General features: G+C 43.6%; 1 protein-coding gene across 7 annotated transcripts in view; it reads right to left on the bottom strand.

The window, feature by feature from the left end:
• LOC110485551 (nuclear factor 1 A-type) overlaps positions 1–13,518 on the bottom strand; it is a 303,738-nt gene that overhangs the window by 62,953 nt on the left and 227,267 nt on the right. For 6 of the 7 annotated variants that reach the window (XM_036946569.1, XM_036946510.1, XM_036946686.1 and 3 more), the window contains exons 6-7: positions 11,552–11,679; positions 5,640–5,690 (exon numbers count right to left, since the gene is read on the bottom strand). In XM_036946569.1, coding sequence (XP_036802464.1) covers positions 5,640–5,690; positions 11,552–11,679 — 179 coding nt within the window. The remainder of the gene's footprint in view (positions 1–5,639; positions 5,691–11,551; positions 11,680–13,518) is intronic. The other variant, XM_036946715.1, reaches the window with a different exon arrangement.

The following is a 13,518-nucleotide window of genomic DNA, read 5'->3' on the forward strand; positions in this document are numbered from 1 at the left end:
AGGAACACTGCAGTGATGTTTTACAGTAAGCCAGGTGAGGAACACTGCAGTGATGATTTACAGTAAGCCAGGTGAGGAACACTGCAGTGATGTTTTACAGTAAGCCAGGTGAGGAACACTGCAGTGATGTTTTACAGTAAGCCAGGTGAGGAACACTGCAGTGATGTTTTACAGTAAGCCAGGTGAGGAACACTGCAGTGATGTTTTACAGTAAGCCAGGTGAGGAACACTGCAGTGATGTTTTACAGTAAGCCAGGTGAGGAACACTGCAGTGATGTTTTACAGTAAGCCAGGTGAGGAACACTGCAGTGATGTTTTACAGTAAGCCAGGTGAGAAACACTGCAGTGATGTTTTACAGTAAGCCAGGTGAGGAACACTGCAGTGATGTTTTACAGTAAGCCAGGTGAGGAACACTGCAGTGATGATTTACAGTAAGCCAGGTGAGGAACACTGCAGTGATGTTTTACAGTAAGCCAGGTGAGGAACACTGCAGTGATGTTTTACAGTAAGCCAGGTGAGGAACACTGCAGTGATGTTTTACAGTAAGCCAGGTGAGGAACACTGCAGTGATGTTTTACAGTAAGCCAGGTGAGGAACACTGCAGTGATGTTTTACAGTAAGCCAGGTGAGGAACACTGCAGTGATGTTTTACAGTAAGCCAGGTGAGGAACACTGCAGTGATGTTTTACAGTAAGCCAGGTGAGGAACACTGCAGTGATGTCTTACAGGAAGCCAGGTGAGGAACACTGCAGTGATGTTTTACAGTAAGCCAGGTGAGGAACACTGCAGTGATGTTTTACAGTAAGCCAGGTGAGGAACACTGCAGTGATGTTTTACAGTAAACCAGGTGAGGAACACTGCAGTGATGTTTTACAGTAAGCCAGGTGAGGAACACTGCAGTGATGTTTTACAGTAAGCCAGGTGAGGAACACTGCAGTGATGTTTTACAGTAAGCCAGGTGAGGAACACTGCAGTGATGATTTACAGTAAGCCAGGTGAGGAACACTGCAGTGATGATTTACAGTAAGCCAGGTGAGGAACACTGCAGTGATGTTTTACAGTAAGCCAGGTGAGGAACACTGCAGTTCACCTTTAACAGTTTTTTCTTTTTTTGTAGCTAATTATTTTTGCTTCGATTCAAAGAAACCTATGTTGTCATTTTATTGTATTTCATCAATAAATGTCCTATTTTGTTCAATGATTCCACTGTGTCTGTAGTATTCTCTCTACTAGTTATTTTACAGTGATGTATTTCCGTGTAGTAGCATAATGAAACATGTATCACATATTTTGTACAACAATATTTAATGATTGTACGAACAACTACACAGTGAAACTCTCGGTATCTTGTGTGTGGGTGATCAAAATGAATGGTCCTATAGTATTTCATGATTAATGAGTTATTTGAACCAATGATTCTGCAAGCGCAAGGTTTCTTTAAAGATATGAATGCACAACACAATGTTTTGAACACTGGACAGCCTGTGTTACAAGTGATGACTGTTTTGAGTTTTGTGTCTAGAGTTTTGAAAAATGACCACAAGGTTCTGAAAATAGTGATTGTTAAAAACTGAAATCTGTCAAAATGCTATATACAGCATCATATAAGTAGACATTATAAATCGCCATATTTTTTCAAATAAAACAATGGCCTGTGTGGGCCGCAGTTGCAAGTTTCTTTGTAAAAACAAATAGACTATGTCTGGCCTGCGAATGTTTCAAAATGGCCCGTGCACTGATTGAGTTTGACACCCCTGGGCTAGCGTATTTATTTACGTAACTAGCCATTTATTTAGCAAGCTAAAAACAACTTAACATTGTCAGGAGGAGTGGATGAGTTATTGACTTTTTCCCTTCATATTGTTTTTCATTGGCTACAGATAGTGATGCTGCAATGTCATTTGGTTAGCTAGCAAGACATGTGAATCGCTAGTTAGCAAATCTCTTAGTTGCCAATCAAACGTATTTGGCATTGAACAAATGGGCGGCCAGGCAGGCAAGTTCCCATTCGGTTGTCAAAACATGAGTTGGGACAAGCACGCATTGGCAGGCAAGCAGAAGAAGGGCGAGCAGGCTACTATTCCACATAATTTATCAGTGCAATTTTGATGGCCAACTAGCTGAGAGGGTTTATCTAATGTTCCCTCGCTAGATTTGATCTCATCTCGACTCTGGCTAGCATTAGTTGTTGATCTTGTTGTTGTGAATAGGCAACACAGGGAGAGACACACAGTCCAGTTCAAAGTGAACGATGGCAGGCTCTACTGCCTGTAAACACACAGTCCAGTTCAAAGTGAACGATGGCAGGCTCTACCGCCTGTAAACACACAGTCCAGTTCAAAGTGAACGACGGCAGGCCTTACCGCCTGTAAACACACAGTCCAGTTCAAAGTGAACGATAGCAGGCTCTACCGCCCGTAAACACACAGTCCAGTTCAAAGTGAACGATGGCAGGCTCTACTGCCTGTAAACACACAGTCCAGTTCAAAGTGAACGATGGCAGGCTCTACTGCCTGTAAACACACAGTCCAGTTCAAAGTGAACGATGGCAGGCTCTACCGCCTGTAAACACACAGTCCAGTTCAAAGTGAACGATGGCAGGCCTTACCGCCTGTAAACACACAGTCCTGTTCAAAGTGAACGATAGCAGGCTCTACCGCCCGTAAACACAAAGTCCAGTTCAAAGTGAATGATAGCAGGCCCGTGTTGCAGATGGCTTATTTGCATATTGGCCTACTGATTGGCTATGGCGCACTGGTCTGCGTGGACTCGGGTCCTGGACAAGACATATATTTTATTTACTGCAGTGTCTATTATGTGTCCAAACACACGGCCTCTTTTCCACTCTATATTGCTATAGAAGGTTCCCAAATTCCTTAGTATATACGTCATTCCCAAACGTTCTATGAATTTATGAAAAGGTGAAAATGACCATATCTAAGTGCCTGCTTGTCAGAAAATGTACAACAAAAAAAATGGTGTCACATTCTTCCTGGGGGTGTATATGAACAGATTTGAATAAGATTTCATGTTGCTAAAACGCTGTCAGTTCCACTCCTCTTCCCTATACACATCTTTAGCATAGAACACCCTATCTTTTCAGAATAATGATATTTTATACCATCTATTGCATCTTGCCTGTGCCGCTCTGTCATTGCTCATCCATATACAGTGCCTTGCGAAAGTATTCGGCCCCCTTGAACTTTGCGACCTTTTGCCACATTTCAGGCTTCAAACATAAAGATATAAAACTGTATTTTTTTGTGAAGAATCAACAACAAGTGGGACACAATCATGAAGTGGAACGACATTTATTGGATATTTCAAACTTTTTTAACAAATCAAAAACTGAAAAATTGGGCGTGCAAAATTATTCAGCCCCTTTACTTTCAGTGCAGCAAACTCTCAGTGAGGGTCTCTGAATGATCCAATGTTGACCTAAATGACTAATGATGATAAATACAATCCACCTGTGTGTAATCAAGTCTCCGTATAAATGCACCTGCACTGTGATAGTCTCAGAGGTCCGTTAAAAGCGCAGAGAGCATCGTGAAGAACAAGGAACACACCAGGCAGGTCCGAGATACTGTTGTGAAGAAGTTTAAAGCCGGATTTGGATACAAAAACATTTCCCAAGCTTTAAACATCCCAAGGAGCACTGTGGAAGCGATAATATTGAAATGGAAGGAGTATCAGACCACTGCAAATCTACCAAGACCTGGCCGTCCCTCTAAACTTTCAGCTCATACAAGGAGAAGACTGATCAGAGATGCAGCCAAGAGGCCCATGATCACTCTGGATGAACTGCAGAGATCTACAGCTGAGGTGGGAGACTCTTTCCATAGGACAACAATCAGTCGTATATTGCACAAATCTGGCCTTTATGGAAGAGTGGCAAGAAGAAAGCCATTTCTTAAAGATATCCATAAAAAGTGTAGTTTAAAGTTTGCCACAAGCCACCTGGGAGACACACCAAACATGTGGAAGAAGGTGCTCTGGTCAGATGAAACCAAAATTGAACTTTTTGGCAACAATGCAAAACGTTATGTTTGGTGTAAAAGCAACACAGCTGAACACACCATCCCCACTGTCAAACATGGTGGTGGCAGCATCATGGTTTGGGCCTGCTTTTCTTCAGCAGGGACAGGGAAGATGGTTAAAATTGATGGGAAGATGGATGGAGCCAAATACAGGACCATTCTGGAAGAAAACCTGATGGAGTCTGCAAAAGACCTGAGACTGGGACGGAGATTTGTCTTCCAACAAGACAAGGATCCAAAACATAAAGCAAAATCTACAATGGAATGGTTCAAAAATAAACATATCCAGGTGTTAGAATGGCCAAGTCAAAGTCCAGACCTGAATCCAATCGAAAATCTGTGGAAAGAACTGAAAACTGCTGTTCACAAATGCTCTCCATCCAACCTCACTGAGCTCGAGCTGTTTTGCAAGGAGGAATGGGAAAAAATGTCAGTCTCTCGATGTGCAAAACTGATAGAGACATACCCCAAGCGACTTACAGCTGTAATCGCAGCAAAAGGTGGCGCTACAAAGTATTAACTTAAGGGGGCTGAATAATTTTGCACGCCCAATTTTTGATTTGTTAAAAAAGTTTGAAATATCCAATAAATGTTGTTCCACTTCATGATTGTGTCCCACTTGTTGTTGATTCTTCACAAAAAAATACAGTTTTATATCTTTATGTTTGAAGCCTGAAATGTGGCAAAAGGTCTCAAAGTTCAAGGGGGGCTGAATACTTTCGCAAGGCACTGTATGTATATATTATTATTCCATTCCTTTACTTAGATTTGTGTGTATTAGGTATTTGTTGTGAAATTGTTAGATATTACTTGTTAGATATTGCTGCACTGTCAGAACTAGAAGCACAAGCATTTCTCTACACTCGCAATAACATCTGCTAAACATGTGTATGTGACCAATGACATCTGCTCACCATGTGTATGTGACCAATAACATCTGCTAACCATGTGTATGTGACCAATAACATCTGCTAAACATGTGTATGTGACCAATGACATCTGCTCACCATGTGTATGTGACCAATAACATCTGCTAACCATGTGTATGTGACCAATAACATCTGCTAAACATGTGTATGTGACCAATAACATTTGATTTGATTTGAATGGGTCTTCACAAGACATCTTACCAGTCAAGCTGTTTGCTGTTGTTTAACAAGGCCTGCGGGCCGAATAAGACACACAAGGCCTAAGTTAAGACACTAAATAACTCCTTGTAAATTTGACACAACAATTGGTTCTATATTCGGAGAGATACTTAACAGATATAAAATGGGTGGAGTTACAGTAGGTATGATGGTGCACTGTTAAGATTCCAATGGACATGAACCCCACGCTACAGTGCATAAGGTATAAGGCCTAAGGTGTGCCGCAAGGATCTGTTTCAGTTCCATTCTTTTGTTTATCACAATCACACACAGTGAAGGGAGGGAGAGGTGGAAGGAGGGGGGAGCAGCCTAGACAATACAAAACACCAACCACAAAACTCGATAACCATGTCCTGATTTGGAGGGGAGAGGAGGGGTGAGGGGGTGGAGAGAAGGGGGGGGGGCAACAGAGGATAGGAGGTGAAATTGGAAAGAGTAATGCATCTTTACCTTGTCTTGAGATGAACGAACTAGCTAGCGAGCCACGCAGTTTATATCCAGCTTTTGAGAGACAAAAGAAAAAGGGGGAAAGAAACAAGGGAACAAAAGAGAAGAAAGAAAAAGAGGCAGGGTGAATATAGTGTAGCGTTAGGAGAGAAAATGGAGCATTACCTCATCAATTAAGCATGTTCCGTTCCCATAAGGGTGGAACAGGGCCGGGGTCACGTTACACAGGCAATCACAAATACACACACACACACACACACACAACAGCAAACACCCCCATTCACAAAAGCATACGTGCACACACACTCACTCTGTACACAAACATACCCACACAGCCTGTTTACCTCATGGAGATGCTCTCACTGACATCATGTCTTATTCCTAAACTCTGGGAATATGAAACAGAAACACACACACACACACACACACACACACACACACACACACACTCACTCACACCACGGAAACAAACACACTCTTGCCCGTCCCCTTATCCTATAGGTGGGCCTCTTCTCCGAGTCACTGGCAACTCCACCCTCTCCTCTTTAACAAAAACAAACAGTCCCCCTCCACACACACACTCACAGGCTCACACACACACGGACACACACTCCTGTCGTCTACCTGTAAGGTATAAGGCCTAAGGTGTGCTCTGTAAAAGCATTGCCTTTTTATTAGGAGAATAAGGAGCGTTCTACTGTGACATTGTCTGCGAGGGAGAAAGCTGTGTGTCTATTCTCTCCTTATGTGTTCTCTCTCTGCACTGTAAGGCTATAAGAAGAGGATATATATATATATATATATATATATATATATATACAGTACCAGTCAAAAGTTTGGACATACCTACTCATTCAAGGGTTTTTCTTTATTTTGACTATTTTCAACATTGTAGAATACTAGTGAAGACATCAAATGTATGAAATAACACACATTTTTTTACATTTGTATTTATTTCACCTTTATTTAACCAGGTAGGCTAGTTGAGAACATGTCCTCATTTGCAACTGCGACCTGGCCAAGATAAAGCATAGCAATTCAACACATACAACAACACAGAGTTACACATGGAATAAACAAAACATAGTCAATAATACAGTAGAACAAAAGAAAACAAAAAGTCTATATACAGTGAGTGCAAATGAGGTAAGATAAGGGAGTTAAGGCAATAAATAGGCCATAGATTGCAACACCCGCCCCTTTGGCAGGTCTATCTTGGCAGAAAATGTTATTGTGAGCTGGAGATTTCATGGTTTTTGGTGGTTTTCCTAAGCCAGGATTCAGACACGGCTAAGACATCCGGGTTAGCAGAGTGTGCTAAAGCAGTGAGTAAAACAAACTTAGGGAGTAGGCTTCTAATGTTAACATGCATGAAACCAAGGCTTTTACGGTTACAGAAGTCAACAAATGAGAGCACCTGGGAAGTGGGAGTGGAGCTAGGCACTGCAGGACCTGGATTAACCTCTACATCACCAGAGGAACAAAGGAGAAGTAGGATAAGGGTACGACTAAAGGCTATAAGAACTGGACGTCTAGCACGTTCGGAACAGAGAGTAAAATGAGCAGGTTTGTGGGCACGATAGTATAGATTCAAGGCATAGTGTACAGACAAAGGTAAGGTAGGATGTGAGTACATTGGAGGTAAACCTAGGCATTGAGTAATGATGAGAGAGATATAATCTCTAGAGATGTTTAAACCAGGTGATGTCATTACATATGTAGGAGGTGGGAGAACATGGTTGGTTAAGGCGTACTGAGCAGGGCTAGAGGATCTACAGTGAAATAAGACAGTAATCACTAACCAGGACAGTAATGGACGAGGCATATTGATATTAGAAAGAGGCATGCGTAGCCAAGTGAACGTATTGGTCCAGTGAGTGATTGGGCTGAATGGGAACACGGCGATTCAGACAGTTAGCAGGCGGATGCTAACATGCTAACAGTTAGTAGGACGGGGCTAAACAAGCTAGCAGTTAGCAGACCGGGGATGGCAAGCTAGGATTTAGTAGACCGGGGCTAGCAATTTAGCCTTTGGGGGTAAATCCGCGATGGGGGTAAGTCTGTTTTTGCCACTTCGTACGGTGACGTCGATAGACCAGTCGTGGAGTTAATAGGGTTCCAAGTAGCTCTAGGTAGCTAGCAGGCCTAGCAGGTTAATTAGCAGAATGTGCCTTCAGCGGGCTTTGTGCCTGAGGGGCCTGTTAGAATCCTCGGGCAGATTATGTCGGTATTCCAGTCGTAGAGGATCGGTGGGGTTCCGTGCCCCGTACCGGTAGTAGAAGGGGTCCAGATATTGTAGCCCAGGAGTGAGCCGGGTGATGGGTCTAGCATGGGCTAGCCCCAGGCTAGTTGGTGCTAGCTCCGGGACGGAAACGTTAGCCAGGAGTAGTCAACCCGGGTTGCGGTTAGCTAGTTGTGATGATCCAGATGAAAAGGTTCAGAGTTTGTGGTAGGAATCCAGGGATATGGAGAGAAAAATAGGTCCGGTATGCTCTGGTTTGAAATGGGTTGTGCGAACTGGCGAGAGCTTTCCGAGCTAAAGGTTAGCTGATGACCGCTAGCAGTGGTTAGCTGACCGATAGCTGGTAGCTAGTTAGCTACAGTTGAGGTATTCCAGTTTGAAGGTAAATAGAAATACTTTAGGAAAAAAAAACAGATCCACACCACATTGGGTGAGGCGGGTTGCAGGGGAGTATTTTGAAGTTGAGGTTTAGGAAAAATATATACATGGGACGAGACAAGACAAAGACGTCTGACTGCTACGCCCTCTTGGATTCAGGAATGGAATCATGTAATACATGGAATCATGTATTAAACAAAAAAGTGTGAAACAAATCAAAATATATTTTAAATTCTTCAAAGTAGTCACCCTTTGCACACTCTTGGCATTCTCTCAATCAGCTTCATGAGGTAGTCACCTGGAATGCATTTCAATTAACAGGTGCGTCTTGTTAAAAGTTAATTTGTGGAATTTCTTTCCTTCTTAATGTGTTTGAGCCAATCAGTTGTGTTGTGACAAGGTAGGGGTGGTATACAGAAGATAGCCCTATTTGCTAAAAGACCAAGTCCATTTTATGGCAAAAACAGCTCAAATAAGCAAAGAGAAATGACAGTCCATCATTACTGTAAGCATGAAGGTTAGTCAATGCGGAAAATTACAAGAATTTTCAAAGTTTCTTCAAATGCAGTCACAAAAACCATGAAGCGCTATGATGAAACTGGCTCTCATGAGGACTGCTACAGGAAAGGAAGACCCAGAGTTAACTCTGCTGCAGAGGATAAGTTCATTAGAGTTTACTGCACCTCAGAAATTGGAGACCAAATAAATTCTTCACATAGTTCAAGTAACAGACAGGTCTCAACATCAACTGTTCAGAGGAGACTGGTTGAATCAGGCCTCCATGGTCGAACTTCTACAAAGAAACCACTACTAACGGACAACGATTTTTGGTTCCAACCGCTATGTCTTTGTGACATGCAAAGTAGGTGAACGGATGATCCCTGCATTTGTAGTTCCCACTGTGAAGCTTGGAGGAAGTGGTGTGATGGTGCTTTGCTGGTGACACTGTCTGTGATTTATTTAGAATTCAAGGCACACTGAACTAGCATGGCAACCACAGCATTTTACAGTGATATGCCATCCCATCTGTTTTGCGCATAGTGGGACTATAATTTGATTTTCAACATGACAATGACCCAACTCACCTCCAGGCTGTCTAAGGGCTATTTCACCAAGAAGTAGAGTGATGGAGTGCAGCATCAGATGTATTGGCCTCCACAATCACCTGCCCTCAACCCAATTGAGACGGTTTGGGATGAGTTGGACCGCAGAGTAAAGAAACAAGCAGCCAACAAGTGCTCAACATATGTGGGAACTCCTTCAAGACTGTTGGAAGCTGGTTGAGAGAATGGCAAGAGTGTGAAAAGCTGTCATCAAGGCAAAGGGTGGCTACTTTGAAGAATCTCAAATATAAAATATATTTTTATTTAATTAACACTTTTTTTGGTTACAACATGATTCCATATTTGTTATTTCTTAGTTTTTAATGTCTTCACTATTATGTAGAAAATAGTAAAAATAAAGAAAAACACTGGGATGAGTAGGTGTGTCCAAACTTTTGACAGGTACTGTGTATATATGTATATACTGTGTACGCCGAACCAATATATATATATATTATTCATATATATTTTCATATATATATTCTGTATTTACACTGAACCAAAATATAAACGCAACATGTAAAGTGTCCCATGTTTGATGAGTTGAAATAAAAGATCCCAGAAATGTTCCATATGCACAAACAGCTTATTTCTCTCAAATGTTGTGTACAAGGTGTGGCATATCAAGAAGCTGATTAAACAGCATGGTCATTACACAGGTGCACCTTGTGCTGGGCACAATAAAAGGTCACTTTAAAATGTGCAGTTTTGTCACAACACAATGCCACAGATGTCTCAACTTTTGAGGGAGCGTGCAGTTGGCATGCTGACTGCAGGAACACCCACCAGAGCTGTTGCCAGATAATTGAATGTTAATTTCTCTTCCATAAGCTGCCTCTGTCATTTTAGAGAATTTGGCAGTACGTCCAACTGGCTTCACAACCGCAGAGCACGTGTTGTGTGGGCGAGCGGTTTGCTGATGTCAACGTTGTGAACAGAGTGCCCCAAGCTACGGACAACGAACACAATTGAATGGAAGCTGAAAATGTCCCAGTTCTTCCTTGGCCTGCATATTCACCAGACATGATAGCCATTGAGCATGTTTGGGATGCTCTGGATCGATGTGTACAACAGTGTGTTCCAGGTCCCGACAATATCCAGCAACTTCGCACAGCCATTAAAGAGTGAAACAACATTCCACTGGTCACAATCAACAGCCTGATCAACTCTATGCGTATGAGATGTGTCGCGCTGCATGAGACAAATGGTGGTCACACCAGATACTGATTGGTTATCTGATCCACACCTCTACCTGTTTTTTTAAGGTATCTGTGACCATCTATATTCCCAGTCATCTGAAATGCATAGATTAGGGAATAATGAATTTATTTAAATTGACTGATTTCCTTATATGAACTGTAACTCAGTAAAATCTTTCAAATCGTTGCATGTTGAATTTATATTTTAGTTCAGTATAAATAAGAAGGGGAGCAGAGAGTGGATAAGGTGAGAAGATACAGGGAGGCATAGAGGAACAGTATGTGTTACAGAGTGAAGCCACTGAAACACGGGAGGAGGACCCTGAGGGATTTACAGCCCACCAGCCTAAGGCATTGCGGAATGACACACACACATACACACACACAAACACACGCATGTGACGAACATTGACACACAGAGGGGTATATACACACACACACATACACATCCTGTCATACATATGTACAGGATACAGGGTGTGGAACACACCCATACGCCTCTTGGACTATTCCTGTGGGCGCCCTATGTCCCCCCCCATGGTTTTCAATGTGTTAGCATTAATGCCATTGTTAATCCCATCATTGTTAATCCCATCAAGACAGATGGCCTTTGTAAAAAAGTATATGACGTTGGAAGGTGTTTCTGACCATCCCAGGCATTCTGAAAAATGTGACCATGTGAGATAGAAATGCACAGAAAGACAGACAGGGAAGACACAGGATGCACACGATTCTCACCCTCACATACACAATACTGCATTTTTACCAGTCACGCACGCAAACAACCCTGCATTCTCACTTGACACACACGTTCCCACACACACTCTCCTGTCAGTCCACTTCCTCCCCAAACATACTATATGTCTCTAGCAGAGAAGAAAAGCTGTGTTCAGTCACAGTGCTAAGAGTAGGGAGAGTATCAGGGACAGCGTGTGTTACAGGAGTGTTGGCACCAGTCGGGTAGGTCGGTTGGCAGTTTACAGCAGTACGTACCAGTTTCCACTTCGTGCCAGCTGCTGGCCTGGCTGCCGCTGCCCGGGGAGCGCCCTTGACCTGGATAGTAGGACTCTTCTCCTGGACTGTCCACCTCGTCCTCCATACACTTGATCCTCTTGGCCGAGCTGGACGGGGACACACACATGGACAGATGGACACACACACACACACAGAGACCAGGGTTAATGTCTGATAGTTAAATGATGTTTTAAGTGCTATACAAAGAACAATCTACAGAAATGTATCTGTCATTTTCAATTTTCAGAAATCCTATATTTAGTTTGATGCAAACTTGCTGTCTAGTCTCCATGTGGTTCCACCTGGAGCCAGTCAAACACTGAAGCTGTCCCCAACCCCTCCCCCCCAGTCAAACACTGAAGCTGCCCCCCCCCCCCAGCCACACACTGAGGCTGTCCCCTCAGTCAAACACTGAGGCTGTCCCCCCAGTCAAACACTGAAGCTCTCCCCCAGTCAAACACTGAAGCTGTCCCCCCAGTCAAACACTGAAGCTCTCCCCCCAGTCAAACACTGAGGCTGTCCCCCCAGTCAAACACTGAAGCTCTCCCCCAGTGACACTGAAGCTCTCCCCCAGTCAAACACTGAAGCTCTCCCCCCAGTCAAACACTGAAGCTCTCCCCCCAGTCAAACACTGAAGCTCTCCCCCCGGTCAAACACTGAAGCTGTCCCCCCAGTCAAACACTGAAGCTGTCCCCCCAGTCAAATACTGAAGCTGTCCCCCCAGTCAAACACTGAAGCTGCCCCCCCAGTCAAACACTGAAGCTGTCCCCCCAGTCAAACACTGAAGCTGTCCCCCAGTCAAACACTGAAGCTGCCCCCCCAGTCAAACACTGAAGCTATCCCCCCAGTCAAAGACGGACTGTGGTTTGGTGCTGGTGTGCGTACAGTATATCTGTCTCTGTTAGTGAGGCTAAGAGTAGGTCCCAAATGGCACCCTAATTCCCATTATAGTGCACTACTTTTGACCAGGGCCGATACGTGCTCTGGTTAGAAGTAGTGCACTATATAGGTAACAGTGTTCCACTTGGGATGCACACTTAGACCAGTGAGTTATTTCCCTGGCCGTTGGTTCTGACATTTATTTGTGAATGTGATGTCTGCTGGTAAGCTTTCCTGGTAATCACGTAATTAGGGCCGAGCGCGTCCACACACTGCCTTCTTGTTCAGACCTGTTTGCTTTGACAGGAAGGAAGGTTGACCGGAGAGAGGGAGGGTGGTGTATGTGAGCTTACACACAGACTTGGATATGTGGAGACGTACACACGCACAAATGTGTGTATGGGTACACATGCTCTTGCACACACACACGTGCATAACACACACACACATACTAGACAGTGTCAGAGGAAGGCCTATAAAATTGTCAGACTCCAGTCACCTAAATCATAGACTGTTCTCTCTGCTACTGCACGGAAAGCGGTACCGGAGCGCCAAGTCTAGAACCAAGCCATAAGACTGCTGAACAATTCATCAAATGGTCACCCGGACTATTTACATTGTTTTTACACTGCTGCTACTCGCTGTTTATTATCTATGCATAGTCACTTTACAAATTACCTCAACTAACCTGTACCCCCGCACATTGACTCAGTACCAGTACCCCCTGTATATAGCCTCCACATTGACTCAGTACCAGTACCCCCTGTATATAGCCTCCACATTGACTCTGTACTGGTACCCCCTGTATATAGCCTCCACATTGACTCTGTACTGGTACCCCCTGTATATAGCCTCCACATTGACTCTGTACTGGTACCCCCTGTATATAGCCTCCACATTGACTCAGTACCAGTACCCCCTGTATATAGCCTCCACATTGACTCAGTACCAGTACCCCCTGTATATAGCCTCCACATTGACTCAGTACCAGTACCCCCTGTATATAGCCTCCACATTGACTCAGTACCAGTACCCCCTGTATATAGCCTACACATTGACTCAGTACC

Source organism: Oncorhynchus mykiss, chromosome 1 (assembly GCF_013265735.2).
Source record: "Oncorhynchus mykiss isolate Arlee chromosome 1, USDA_OmykA_1.1, whole genome shotgun sequence".
In the NCBI taxonomy this organism is placed as follows: domain Eukaryota; kingdom Metazoa; phylum Chordata; class Actinopteri; order Salmoniformes; family Salmonidae; genus Oncorhynchus; species Oncorhynchus mykiss.